This window comes from Stegastes partitus, unplaced genomic scaffold (genome assembly GCF_000690725.1).
Source record: "Stegastes partitus isolate 25-593 unplaced genomic scaffold, Stegastes_partitus-1.0.2 Scaffold2437, whole genome shotgun sequence".
Lineage (NCBI taxonomy): Eukaryota > Metazoa > Chordata > Actinopteri > Pomacentridae > Stegastes > Stegastes partitus.
Window position 1 is genome coordinate 33,772 of NW_007580168.1, and position 14,558 is coordinate 48,329.

General features: G+C 39.2%; 1 protein-coding gene across 1 annotated transcript in view; it reads right to left on the reverse strand.

The window, feature by feature from the left end:
• Window positions 1-13,697, reverse strand: part of aco1 (aconitase 1, soluble) — a 17,598-nt gene extending 3,901 nt beyond the window's left edge. The window contains exons 1-18 of the mRNA XM_008305207.1: window positions 13,649-13,697; window positions 11,201-11,333; window positions 10,930-11,098; window positions 10,097-10,234; window positions 9,701-9,770; window positions 9,438-9,621; window positions 9,146-9,285; window positions 8,528-8,699; window positions 7,962-8,062; window positions 7,514-7,630; window positions 6,746-6,905; window positions 6,502-6,637; window positions 5,172-5,256; window positions 4,705-4,861; window positions 2,877-3,001; window positions 2,660-2,764; window positions 677-819; window positions 140-287 (exon numbers count right to left, since the gene is read on the reverse strand). Coding sequence (XP_008303429.1) covers window positions 140-287; window positions 677-819; window positions 2,660-2,764; window positions 2,877-3,001; window positions 4,705-4,861; window positions 5,172-5,256; window positions 6,502-6,637; window positions 6,746-6,905; window positions 7,514-7,630; window positions 7,962-8,062; window positions 8,528-8,699; window positions 9,146-9,285; window positions 9,438-9,621; window positions 9,701-9,770; window positions 10,097-10,234; window positions 10,930-11,098; window positions 11,201-11,309 — 2,259 coding nt within the window. The 5' untranslated portion in view covers window positions 11,310-11,333; window positions 13,649-13,697. The remainder of the gene's footprint in view (window positions 1-139; window positions 288-676; window positions 820-2,659; window positions 2,765-2,876; window positions 3,002-4,704; window positions 4,862-5,171; window positions 5,257-6,501; window positions 6,638-6,745; window positions 6,906-7,513; window positions 7,631-7,961; window positions 8,063-8,527; window positions 8,700-9,145; window positions 9,286-9,437; window positions 9,622-9,700; window positions 9,771-10,096; window positions 10,235-10,929; window positions 11,099-11,200; window positions 11,334-13,648) is intronic.
• Between the last annotated feature and the right edge of the window lie 861 nt (window positions 13,698-14,558).

The window sequence follows — 14,558 nt, forward strand, 5'->3', positions numbered from 1 at the left end:
GCCTTTACTTAATTCTTATGACAGAGTCTCTTCACTCATTGTTATGAAAATGAGACAAAGGCACAGCTGACCGAGAAGCATGTTTGCTGAGATCGCAGCACCATTTTTTAACAGTCGTAGAAAGGTGTTGCAGTCTGACCGTTTCTCCAGTTGGCAGGTGAATAGTTTGTGGCGCCTGCTTGTTGAGGAACTTGTTAAAAAGGCGGATGTTGGCGAACGTTCCTCTGGCCATGACAGCGTCGTTACCTCGACGAGAGCCGTACGAGTTGTAGTCTCGAGGGGTCAAACTGTCAAAACACATGGACAAAAAAAAAAATAACAGAAGCTTTTATGGACGGTACAGACGTTGATTTTGATAAAGGCTAGTTCCACTTACATTCAAATGACTGTTTTCACTTGTTTTCTAAAGAGGATACAGGAATATGAAATACAGAACATACAATATTTGTGTACTTGCTGACACATCACCAGCAACAACTGTTATGTAAGGCAGGAGATGAGGGGATATGACACACTATTGGGTTAGCAATGCTTATTAATAAAGCCGACTGAAGTCCGTGTTTTAGAACTCTGTGTTGCCTTTTAGTTTCACTAACAAAAAACTGTGACTACCTAAAAATGGACCCAGAAGAATAGACAGAGACTGCTGCTACAGTTGAAGCAATGAGTCACTCACCCTCTGCTGGTCAGGTAGCGTGCTGCGGAGCTGGTTCTTGCAATGTTCCCTGCAGGAGAAATGTGGTCTGTGGTCACCGAGTCTCCCAAGTTTAGCAGCACGTAGGCATCGTTTATAGGCTTGGGAGGCTTCAGCTCCATAGTCTGAATGAAGGCAGGATGATAGTCAAGGCAATACAATAAGATCACCACCACTGTCTGATAAAACACTTTGTAGAAATACTTTGGGGGCTGAATTATCTTTAGAAATAGTACTCTATTTGGGCCTAAAAAAATAAACAGTCGTCCAAAACTGGCAGTACTAAAAAAAGAACTTAGCAAAAATTGAAATATATAACTTTATACACTGTCATCAAGGCACTATGGGCGGCTGTGGTTCTGGTGGTAGAGCGGTTGTCCTCTGATCATAAGGTTGGTGGTTCAATCCCCGCCCATCCACAGTCGAAGTGTCCTTGGGCAAGACACTGAACCTGAAGTTGCTCCCAATGGCAGCAGCACCTTGCATGGCAGCTCCGTCGCCATTAGTGTATGAATGTGTGTGTGAATGAGAAAACATTGTAAAGCGTTTTGAGTGCAGCTAAGGTAGAAAAGCGCTACATACGTGCAGTCCATTTACCGTTTACTTTATCAGGAGCACCTATACACCTGCTTATTCATGCAGTTATCTAGTGTTGGACAGGCTACTTGGAAAGTGTAGTGAGCTAAGCTACCAGTTACTCGACTGCTACTTAGAAAGAAGTGTATCAATAAAACTGTCAGTCAAACAGATATCCAAGCCAAAAAATAAATGTTCAGTTCAGTTTTTTAATAAACTGTAAACTCACTGCTCTAAATCCAATATAATAACACAACAACAAAAAAAAACACTTCCTTGCGTCTTTTATCTGCCTCGGTGTTTCTCTATTTTGCTTCATTTAAAGTGTCTACTGAATTACTACATGATGTCACCATCATACGCAAGTGCTTCTGTCAGCTACACATATATATCCACATGGCATGAATTCTGTTTTGTGTCAGCAGTCCAGGCTACCGGTGGTGGTTTAATGGCATTAGGAATGTTAACTTTGGAAACCCTTAATATCAACAATAATGATTCGAAAGCCACCATTAGTCTGAGCGTTGTTGCTGAATGTGAGCATCCCTTTATGGCTACAGTTTACCGTCTTCAACTGTCTCAAACTGATTAAATGAACACTAAAATGAAATCAGTGGACTTCAAAACTCTCCCCAGTCGACAGATCTGAGTCCAGTAGACACCTTTGGGATGTGTTAGAACAGGAGATTGGCAGCATGGATGTGCAGCTGACAGATTTGCAGAAATGGTGTGATGAATTCACGACACCAAGAACCGGCACTTCTGAGAGCAAAGAGAGGCACACTCCAGTATTATTGTGCTGTTCCTAATAAAGCGTTTGATGGGTGTTTATGTTTAACAGAAAATAGAATTTTAAAAAACTCCTTGAGAAATAATTCCTACTTCCAGAAAATGAAAACACTGAATATCAAACAGACCCTTCATCAAGTCCTGACCATAGACCTTTTTCAAGCAACTCACTCGTAAGATCAGGTTAATTTTTTTTCTCATTTTTAAAATATCCTGTGAAGTGTCCTCCAATTGGTGTATGTCAGCCAACTGAATTTTACATCACAAACAAGGATTTGGAAAGTCCTATGAATTATTTTTTTGGAGGGAAACGAGCTAAACACAAGACAAATTTCTAGTGCAAAAGCCAAGTTTGCACTTTCATTCTCACATTCAAGTTGCAAGTTGTCTCTAGATCTGAAAATTAAGATTAAACGTCCAAAAGGATTATTTGGAGATTTCATTTACGTTACCACTTAGGTGCTACTTCCACATTTCCAAATATGAAAAATTAAGCTGAACTTAAAGATATGAAACAAATGACAAATTATATTCTGATATCAGCAGCCCCGGACCTCCAGATGTATCTGTGGTAGTTCTACAAGTCTTATGTACACTTACCAAGCCATCAAAGAATGGAGGTGACTTTATGTAGGTTGACTCAGCGTCCCAGGTGTACAGCTTGTCAGAGGGAGCAACCAGAGCGTTCCAGCGTTCATTCACTTTCTGCAGCAACAAACCAAAGTAAGACCCCATGATTTTTTTGTTAATCATATGATTACTGTATATCAAACTAGTGGAATGCTTTTTTCTTTACGACAGACAAAGTTTGCCCTACCTCGATCTTCTGATAGACTTCTTTAAACATCGATGGAATGACAAATGTTCTCTCCACCGCCTGGATCTCCTCACGGGTGGGCCAGATATCCCTCAGAAAGATCTCTCTGCCCTCTGAGTTAACGGCTACGATGAAACAGTGGAAAGAGGACAACATTTAAAGAGCTTAAAAACTAGCTTTCTGTTGTGCTTTCAGCTCAATATTTGTTTCGGCTGACAAAAAGGGAAAACTAGTAGTACACACAAAAGAAGCATTTCAGATCTAATCTAAACACTGTGGCTTATCTGATGAGGACGCACATGACAAGAAATTAAGTCAAGATGGCTTCTTGAGGCATTAGATGAATTTAAAGACTATTGATGCACTGTGACATTTAGACTGCACTGCATCCATATGAGTCAGTCTTAACTTCTTTAGGCTAACACTGGAAGAAATCTTTTTGAATGTCAACTTTGTGAAATCACATTATAACAGTGATGTTTGTGCAGATTGAATTTTTAAACCCAGACACACTCTAATTCAAAAAAGAAAAGGTAGTCTTTAGATTCTTGTACCCAAAGTGACAAAAATGTGTCAAAATGGTTTCTTGGCAAATTGAATGTTACCCAATAACTGCAGCTATGAAGCTACCCTGGGCTTCAGAGGACTGTTTTTTTTAAGAGGAAATATTCTGTTAAAATGTGAAAGTTCTTTGTGCTGTAATCACTCAGTGACATACAATCTTGCTTTAGAAATTGCTAAAAACAAACAAACAAACATTGTAACCATTGTGTTAACTGACAAAAAGAAAAATTAATCTCTTGTTCACGTTGCCCTCTGTAATGCTAGCTACACCAGGTCAGCTTTAGACCTCTTCCAGCCAAGCAACAAAACAAAAAGCACTCAAAACTGACAACTAATGGAAATTATTGTAACAGTACTTCACTGACTTACCATTGCTCTCCTACAACATACATCCATACTATGGCTCAATCAGAGATTCAGGCGTGTCATGGTATTAAATCTAATGTAGCCTGGAGCCTCTAGCTTGCAGCAAAGATGAGTTGGATAGAGAGCTCTGGTAGACTTCTTTCTAACTTTCTCTTACTGTTCAATGAGGGGAAAGACTGCAGCAACCCGAGGAGGCGGTCACTCGGACTAGGCAGTTCTGTCTTGGTAAGCATTGTGGGAGCTCAGCTAGCTACAGGCCACCATAACAAGGACTTCTGTGGTGGTTAATGGCTTGTGGCCAGAGTTCAAGCAATCAAGATAAGCCGGAGTCTACAAGACAAGTGCTCTTTTAATCGAGTGCTAATACAACTAAACCCCTTCTGTGGCAAAGGCCACTTATCTAAGGTTATAAAGAGCTTGATCAGCATATGAAATAATCCACTGTCCTTCATTTGTTTCAAGAACTAGCTGATTACTGACTGATAGTGCTTACGGTTATTGGTTAAGAAATTTGTTAAAAATGTGCATCTATAGACCCAATTGACACTAAAGGACACTTATCAGATGTCACACAGTTCTCTCTTAAAACACTAAAAGCTACATTAAACATTTCAGGTATGCACCAGTACCTGAAACAAACTTCAAAACATTTGATGTGAAAAATTGGTGGATTTCTACCTAAAGCGACAGATAGTAATTCATACATCAGTCCTCTTATTCAAAAACTGCTTTTCAGTGTGACACAAACATGAAAGTCAATAACGATCATGTCGATTCTTTACTGATCTGCTCTTGCACTGGGCAGGTTAATTTTGTTCCTCATAGTGTGTCTAAGGACAGCTGTTCTTATGCAGAAACAAACTGAATGCATTCTGCCTATTATATGGACTATACTCACCAATGGGCTCGTTCTCAAAGTCTATCCTCACAGTGCCGGCTATTGCGTAGGCGATGACAAGCGGTGGTGAAGCCAGGTAGTTGGCTCTGGTGTTGGGGTGGACTCGCCCTTCAAAGTTTCTGTTCCCTGACAGGATGCCTGCAGCAACCAGGTCCCCCTGAAGCACAAGTCAATGTTAATACCTCTGACTATAGGAGTACAGAAAATATAATGTGAACGTATCTATCACTGTTGCTCTAGCATGTGAAATAAGAAGAAAGCCACTTAAGATCAACATAAAGTACATGCAAACAGAAATAAAACAGGGAAAAGACAACTTTAGTGTCACATTCCTGTTGCCAGTGTGAGCAAAGCTGTGAATAAAAGACGTACTGATAAATGAGTGAGAAAAAAGCCAAAAGGAGACCGAAAAGGTGGAATGAAACAGCAGAGATGTGGAAACAGCATCTAAAATAAACCACTGGTACCTGGGTTATTGCCTCCACCACCGGCTCTGGGAGCGGCCCACTGTTGCCTATACACGTCATGCAACCATACCCAACAACCTCAAAGCTAACAGGAGAGATAAAACGATTGTTTACATGGTTGCAAATCATGTTGTGCTGCTGTACAACAACTGTTGCTTTGTATCGTTCGGTACAAGTTCAACAGCTGCAGCATGAGTACTTTAGGGTAAAATGCATAAATATAATTTCTCTGTGCAATGGACGAGGACATTATGCCAATATATACGACTAGACTACAGAGATTTGTCAACAGACACAGAGACAGATCACTTTACACAGTATCAACAGTTACAAACTGACAAAGTATCACAACTATCTGTATCAGTCTTTAAAATGTCATGTTACATTCATTGCCACAGTGCTTTAAAGTAGAGCAGTAAATTATTTTTTACTATGATCAGTTCTAAAAGGAATAACTTTCACTGATCAAACTATTAATAGCTGTGAAACCACACGATTTAATTTACTTAAGAAAACTGCAATACCACGGCTAACCTTACAGATGTCGCCATTTAGCTTCAAAATACTGAATCATTTTCAGCAAAGTTTCTCTGTGATGATTCAGCACAAAATGTTTTTTTTTCATGTTGCAAAACAGTAAACTGGACTGCTTTATGGCAATACAGGATTTGCAAAATGTATGCATTCATGTGGTTAAATGCCAGGTATTGACTAAAACAGTCAGAATAGACGCCGCCATCTTGTTATTTTAAGCATTGACAGTGCATTAAGATGTAAACAGAAAACAGAACATTTCATTGATTATGAAACACATTGGAATCGTAACTTAAAACTACAAATACCAGAAATGCTCACCAGGCTCATGTGATATACAAATTATATAATAAGACACTGACTGACCACTGACCTTCAACACATACCTTTAACACATAAACAATCATCTCTGATAAGAACATCTAAACTATGGTTCAGTTACTGCAGTTCCTGGGCACTTATTGGTCAACATACAGGTGTGGCAACGCTGTCGTAAACTAACATCAGCCAAGCTTTTTAGGTAATAATCTTTTGTATGTAGTCTTTGCATTTATAGGTGATCTACATGACATAATCTCTATGTGATTAAGTTGAAAAAAGTCAAGAAAAAGTTACCCAGTAAACATTTAGTTCCGTTTTGTGTGTGTGTATGTGTGTCAGACTACTGATTTCCAAGGTGAAGAATGAACTTTCATCTGAACACACTGTGCCTTTGTCTTTTCCACATGAACAAGCATGTGAGAGATCATCCACACATCAAGTCAACTGACTGAAAACAATAATTTGAGCAGCTTACCCCAGCTGAGAGAGGTAGTCCATAACACCGCTCTCCTTTAGGTAGTAGGTGACCACTCCACTGCCGGGTGACAGGCTGGTCTTTATGTAGGGCTTAACACTTAAACCGCATTCTATTGCTTTTTTAGCAAGAAGTCCTGCGATAAGAATGTTTATCGTTTAATTACTGTGACAATTTAGTCGAGATTAAAGTGACACTCACAAAATGCAGCGATATGACATCCTATCAATATGAGCATACTCACCTGCTCCAAGCATGACGGATGGGTTGCTGGTGTTGGTGCAGCTGGTGATGGCAGCGATGACCACTGAGCCGTGGCTCAACGTATATTCTTTTCCACCGAACTGGAAGGGGACTGTAGCGCTGTGACGATCAGGGGCCACTTGGAAACCCTTGAATCCTTGCTGAGAACATCACATGTAAATTATGAACTTTTGTGGAGTCAAGCAGATCAATAAGAAGATCTGCAACTGACTTAGAGCCATAATCAAGTTCACAACTACATTTTTCCAATGCTAAAGCTAAAACAATAACAGTTTTAGAAGCGATAACAAACTACTAGTTTTGTGATACTTTGATAAATATGAATATCTTTTATACAGGACTCCAAAGAAAGCAGTCTAAAATTTGCATACTTGTGATTGAGATGAGGAACTCGCATGGCAAACCTGACCAAAAACATTTAGTATTGGTGTTTATTACCCAGTCCTACTAACAATTAATGATGTTTTGTGCTTTAACTCATTTTTTTGGCTTCATTATGTGATCAGAACTCAACCAATTGTCATAACAAAACAAAAGCCCAATTTTTCTCTTCTGCTTTTCGATCATTCAAAATGCATGTTTAGAGAAAGACTAAATTAAGAGCAATGTTTTCAGATCTATGTACTCCACACAGTCTTCATAAAAGCATTGTTTTGGGTGTAAAAATGCAGGAAAAAAAGGAGAAACTTTCAGAATTATCCAGATCAATGTGGATGCACTGTAAAAAGTAGGGCACACTGGAACCTACCTTTGCTCCCAGGCAGCTTTCAAAGTCATTTTTCATGCAAGAAACAGCAATTCTGTCCTGCGGTCTTTTGGGACCACTGCAGCAAGGAACCACTGTGGTGAGATCCAACTCTACAACCTGAGCGAGAGAAGACAAGCAGACCAGGAGAGAGGGTTCAGTTTACAATATGCTTCTTTGCTTCACTAGTCTCTGCCTGTGCAAACTTATATTAGGTAAATTTATAGCAAAATATGTTGACAATTTTATTTTTAAATAACTGATTTACTTTATTCTAATCACATTTGTAGTTTGAATCATTTCCTGCTTTGATGCTATAGTCATTTCCACACAAAAAAAAACAAAAAAAAAACAAAAAACACACTGATAAAAAATAATAATCTAACTTTTGAGAGTGTTCATAGGTTTAACAATCTTTTGTGAAAAAACTAAAAATGAAGTAGAGACTGACCTGAGTGAAATCCGGATCCTGAGAAACATTGTTGTAGTCTCTGAACATGCCCACTGCCTTCAGGTACTTTGCAATGTCGGTCAGCTTTTCTGGTTCTCGCCCTGAATCCAGACAAAAAAGACGAAATACATGATAACAATCCCTTGTGATCAACCACAAAGGGCTCTCTAATAAATTAGGGAAGCTTTTATTAACCTGAGGTCACCATGCAAGGAGAAATGTCTTGACAATATTTGTCATTATATAGAAAAAGTTGTTGCCATCCAATGACACAAGTTTCATACAAATAGGTCAAAATCTCAGTTTAGTAATGGAACACCAGAAATAAACTTTGTAGCAGTACTTTGTCTGTTAGACCACAATTTCAGCAACTGGGTCACCATTTGTTGTAGTGAATAAGTGCAAAATGGATCCAAAAAGAAAAGATCAAATGTAGTGATGATAGTGCTGAATGACACAAGCTGAATGATGTCATGTTAGATCCAACTCATACTTAAGAGCATGAGAGGAGAGCCATCTGAGCCACCAAAAAGCATGATTTCCATATTTCACCACTGGATGCTCACCAGTCTGCTCGAGGTACTGAATGCTGATGTCGTCCACAGGGAAGAAAGCTGCTGTGGCTCCGTACTCTGGACACATGTTGGCGATGGTGGCTCGGTCAGCAATGGACAGCTGAGCCACACCTGGGCCGAAAAACTCCACAAATTTCCCCACAACGCCGACCTGGCGGAGGTGCTGAAAACACAAGGGAGGAGGGAGGAAGGATGGGATGTCAGTCAGGTTGTAAAGACGAGTGAGCAATGGGTTGTAAAAGCTAAAAATGTAGAAAAAGCATACATGTCCATGCTATGAATTCTAAGTGCTGGAAAAATATATATATGCAGTATGGAAAAATAGAGTCATCACAAAAGTACTGATACGACAATAAAAATGTATTAAATTACCATGTCAGGGTTGACATGGTGCCTACAAATACAAACTAGGATGGGTCATCTGACAAGTCAGCTGATCTCAAGAGGTATAATGGGTCCAGCATATTAATAAGCATAGTGGCTACATGCACGTGTAACAAAATCTAAAATACAAAGAATAATAGAGACACTAAATATATACAAAGCTCAATGGTACATCTAGAATACTAATCATACTCATCATACATAACTTGAACAGCCTGTGATTACCTTAGTAACAGTGAGGACAATGTCAGTGGAGGTGATAAGCTTGTCTGGGGTCCCGCACAGTTTGTATCCCACCACCTCAGGCAGCACCATGCTTATTGGCTGACCCAGCATCACAGCCTCCGCTTCAATTCCACCCACACCTATCAGTTGGAGGACAACAGATTTTTTGCTTTACATGAACTTTAGAAGTAAACTTTTGATTATTGGATTCAAGACTTCTGAAGACTTTTCAAGCACACATGTAAGACCTGAAGAGTTCGACAACACTTGTCACAAAACATCATTGTCTTACCCCAACCCAGGACGCCTAGGCCATCAATCATGGTGGTGTGGGAGTCAGTGCCCACCAGACTGTCAGGATAGAAGTACCCATCTTCGTTAAAGACCACCCGGGCCAAGTACTCCAGGTTGACCTGGTGAACTATTCCTGAACCAGGAGGAATGATTCGCATGTTCCTGAAGGCTTTAGAGCCCCACTGGTAAGCACAGAGAACACATTTACAGATCAGAGGAAGCCAGCCAGAATTAAAACCCAGTAGATAGACTATCTCATACCTTTAAAAACTGAAATCTTTCTTTGTTGCGGTCAAACTCCAAGTCCTGGTTTTTCTGAAGGCTGTCAGACCTACGGAAAAAAAGCACGAGCAAGCAAGCCATTAGATAGTGGTTTAATCAAGCATCATACAAGTCTTTGTCGCTGTTGTCATCATGGCTCATTGCCGCTTGCTAACACAGAACTGCCACCTCCTCTGTTAATAAAGTAACAGACAGTAAGAGGCTCCACCTGGTGGCTCAATCAGGCAATCTAACCTGCAACACTTGAGGTGTGTATTATGTAAGAAAATGGTATTGGATCGACAGATAATACATATTAAATGACTTTTGGATGGGGAGGGGGGGAATTTGATTGGGACATCCCTAGTGAAATATGTTTGATGAACCTGGTCTTACTTCCTGTTAAAGTCCACTTGGATAGAGTGATCAATGACAAGGTCGGCGGGACAAACTGGATTAATCTTTTCTGGGTTGCCGCCTAGTTTCATCACCGCATCACGCATGGCAGCGAAGTCCACCACAGCAGGAACACCACTGCAAAGAGAGTTTAGCCACACCACAGGTCAAACCAATGCAACTCACCGTCCTCATCAACCTTCAGACTTGTTTAGTTATTAGTTGATCAGTGATGCTGTATGTAAGAACACAGGTCTTAGTTATATCTGAAGTGAACATTAGAAAATACACATGTGCACTATTTTTATTTTACTCACATTTATTTTTAATAAATAAAACCCACTAAAACCAGCAATACATTAGTCCATTTCTAAATATTATTTTTTAATCGCCTCTCCTGTCTATAGCACTCAGTTAGGAGCCCACTGGTTCTTATGGTTTTGTTTTTTAAAAAATTAAGAAATTCCATCAAACATCTGGTGGTGGTAGTTTTAACAAAATGTCACTAAAACAGGAGAAATGGTGTATTTATTAAGAAACATTTTCAGTAATGGATTAACCAACATTTAGTGCTCACAGCCGTATACTGTATGTTGTCAGGTGGCAAAATACAGTGTCTGTGTGTTTTTTTAATGAGTTTTTGAACAACAATTGAACTCTATTGCAAAAGGAGAATACGATACATCAGACCGTGATACATACACAGTCTGTTAATGGAATACAGTCATTGAAGAACCAACTGTGACTTTGTCGAAATGTATTCCAATGTTAAGAAACACACATTATAGAACAACTCACTGACATTCTAATGCAGAAGAACAGTGAAGACATACGTGAAGTCTTGGAGGATGACACGGGCTGGCCTGAACGGTACCTCCACAGTCTGAGTCTGGGTCTGCTTCCAGTTGAGGATGCTTTCCACATCTGAGCGCTTCACTAGAAACTCGTCACAGTTCCTGACAGCAGACTCCAGGAGGACCCGGATAGAGAAGGGCAGACGGTCTGAGGAGCAGATGGACAGTTCAGCTCTGCTGGATAAATGCTATTAAAAGTTACACTGACAAGAGCTTTCATGTTAACATTTAGTTAAAGATCTGTTGTTACCATATCTGGGATCTCCGAGCTTGGAGAGATTGAAAAACTGCTGTGTTGGCTTGTTGGTGTCCAAGGGCTCAACAATATGTTGAAAGGGATTTTGCACAGTCGCAGTCATCCTCCTCTATGTGTCAGTCTAAATCTAAAAGAAAAAATAGAATTAATATCAACCTGTTTAAAATGCTGTACAACAAAAAACACAGGAGCAAGGATGGTATTTTAATTTATTCATTTTTTAATCATCTTAACCCTTTATGGAGCAAGTGACCATATTTGGTAACTTTCTTGGATGTTAGGGTTCAATTCAATTCAATCTCAGTTTACAACATATGTCATCAGATAGCGCATAGTAAGGTATAGACCTTACAAATTTATGGTTATGTGGTTAGGGTTAGGGTTATCATGTGCACTTTGATTTAGTTTTATATTAGTGCCAATATCATTACCTTCCGAAAAATGTCACTAAACAAACATATGGCACTTAATAAATGCTTTGATACTGGTTTGCATTGAACTCCACTTGATTAATTGTTTGAGATTAGTGCCAATACTACTACCCCGAGAACAATGTTGCTACATGAACTTGCCAAGCACTTTATAAATACTTTACTTTGGTTATGTAAGTATCTTTACCTCAAACTAAAATTTTTGTTTGTTACTTTTTCTTTTATTTATTATAAATTCCCTTTTTTTTTTAAAACCGTAGACGACTAAGCTACCATATATGGTAACTTTATTAATCTTGATTTGTACATTTAAATTTTTTTTTCTAAAGTCACAAAAGTTAAAATATCTTGAAATATCATTCCCTAACACCCTAGGGTTGAAATTTTCAAGGGTTAAGTGTCTTTTTTTCTCTTATCATTCAAACAACTGCACATACAGACCAAAAGCATAGAAATAAGAAAGTTGAATGTCTTTAGAGTGTAAACAGGGTTAATTACAAGGCTTAATCTATAGGCTTTCCACAGCGTTCAAATGGATTAGCTTAGGTTGTAGTGCATGCATAATGGTGGAGCTGAGGGTCAGCGAACCCTTCGCTAACAGTTCACAAACCTTACATAACTCAGTCTCTTTAGCAATCTGACTAAAGTTTAAACTGAAAAATTTCCAGCTGAATTTGTGACAAACTGTCCCTTGTTGCAAACAAACCCCTTATTAACCGAACTGTGATTTGGAAAATCGGGTTCTGACACATGTGATTTCCTTGAAAAAGGCACTATCTGTGTGAAAGGTGAACTGATAAAAAGACCACTTGACTGTGCCTGCACATCCTGAATATCCACATACTTGCTGGAAAGCTAAAACGCAGGCAGTGCAAAGTCACATTATGGTACGGATATTATGGTTTGACACAATATGGCCAGAGCTGTCACCACCAGCCAAACACCTGGACCTCATGTCACAATATACCCCAATTCAGGTTGACTGATTTGAGGAAAACATCTAACTACGAATTTCCTGACAGATATGCCTATTTGATATGTTATCTGGAAAAAAAAATTAAATCCTGCTTCAGTTCAAAATTCACTGTGTAATAGATCAAAAGCACGTTATGGAAAACTACCGCATGAGATACCATCAAAAGTGAGACAGTCACACAGGAAGGACGGCATGGGTTTGTAAAACCATGAACACAACTTTTCAATTCTTGGGACAGATGTGCTGTTTAACACATATTCCAAACTGCAGTCTATGCAGTTGGCATTGTTTCAAATTTTGAAGTCGATTTGAAATCAAATAATTGTTCAGATCAACATCAAATAGCAAAAGCTGACACCGAATGTCTGTTGAGATTTGTGTCCTCTAAAGAGATGGTTAATAATTTAAAATCTATTTCCCCCCCAGTGTAAGTCTCTTATTATGGTTTAGATCTTGCACAGTTTTGATCTAACAAGTGAGCAGCTGCTTAAACAACTATTACATAGAAAAGGATGTTTATACACCTCACATTAATATATATCTGAAATTATCGCTGACTTCAAAGACACTAGTATCAACTAAGGATCATGCTAGTACCTTCATTCTGACTAAAACATGGATTAGATCTGGTGTTAAACGTAGCTCTGTTTAGAAAACTAACGAACGTGTTCTGCATGTAGGATTCAAATTCCCAAACCTCCTGTTTAACTTGGCCTCTGGCGCTTGTTAGCGTTAGCTCCTTGGTCAAAGTTCAACATTTACGAACAAACTCAAGCGTAGGTTGTATGAAAACACAGAGGGAAAGCAACAGCCTTAAACAGTTACTAGCCATTTTATGTCTTATTATATTAAGTTAGCATGAGCTGGATAAAATAACTGACAGGTCTAAGTGTATACAGTGACAGCCAGAGTTAGCTAACTTAGCTCAAAATTCGTAACAGCACAAGGGGCATTCTGCTATGCTAGCTGTGTTCACTTACTAAAATACAGTTAATAATACAGCTAAGCACATCTCGTCAAATATGAATTACTTACCTGTGTGCAGCAGAGGAGCACAGCCGTGTTACCAACACACCGTCAGCAGCTAATATGACAGCGCTGTGTCCCTCCGCCGCTGGCGACACTTCCGTGTTCCGGGTTTAGTTCAGAATAAAAGCATGCCATTATTGCGCTTCTGTAAAATCCCCCAGTAGTATGTGTGCAGACGTGGAGGCTGCACTCTCAGGGCCCTGCGTCACCTACCACAATGAATGATGGGCAAAATGTGTGATTTAGTTCTAAACGATGATTTCTCTCAAAATATATTTATAATTTACAAGGTTGATCCAAGGACGATTCCACACAAAGTACCACATCATGTCCAAGTACCTATAATTTAAAAAAATATATATTTCTCATCCAAATAGTGCTTTTTAACCAACAAGTTGAGGTTTGAAAGGTTTATTCCAGCCAAAATACTACTTATTACAATAATAACTTCATTGCTGAGACTTGCATTTGGGCAAATGGTGTAATTAACTTACTTGTAAAGGCACAGGTAAAATAATAATGACACTGTGGGAGGTGATGGAGGGCCCTGAGAGTGCAGCCTCCAGGTCTGCAGACACACCCTTCTCAAAATTCCTGCGGGCCTCCTGTAGGACCTACTGTTGCCATGGCACCCACATGACAACACATTTGAAAGAAAACAAAAACAAATTCAAAAGTGAAATGAACCATCGCTACACATAATATTGTACACAATATGCAATGAAAATCAAAAGACAGGTTGCTCATACGAAGGCCTCGGGTTTGTTGGCTTTTTATGGATATTTTTGTAGCCTCCTTGCTTTAGTTATTTGTCCGCTTCATCACAATGAATAACATGTTTCTTTTTGTTTTCCTTTGTTTGTTTGTTTTGAACTAAACATTTTAATGACTGGGCTAACTTCACATCATACAGGCT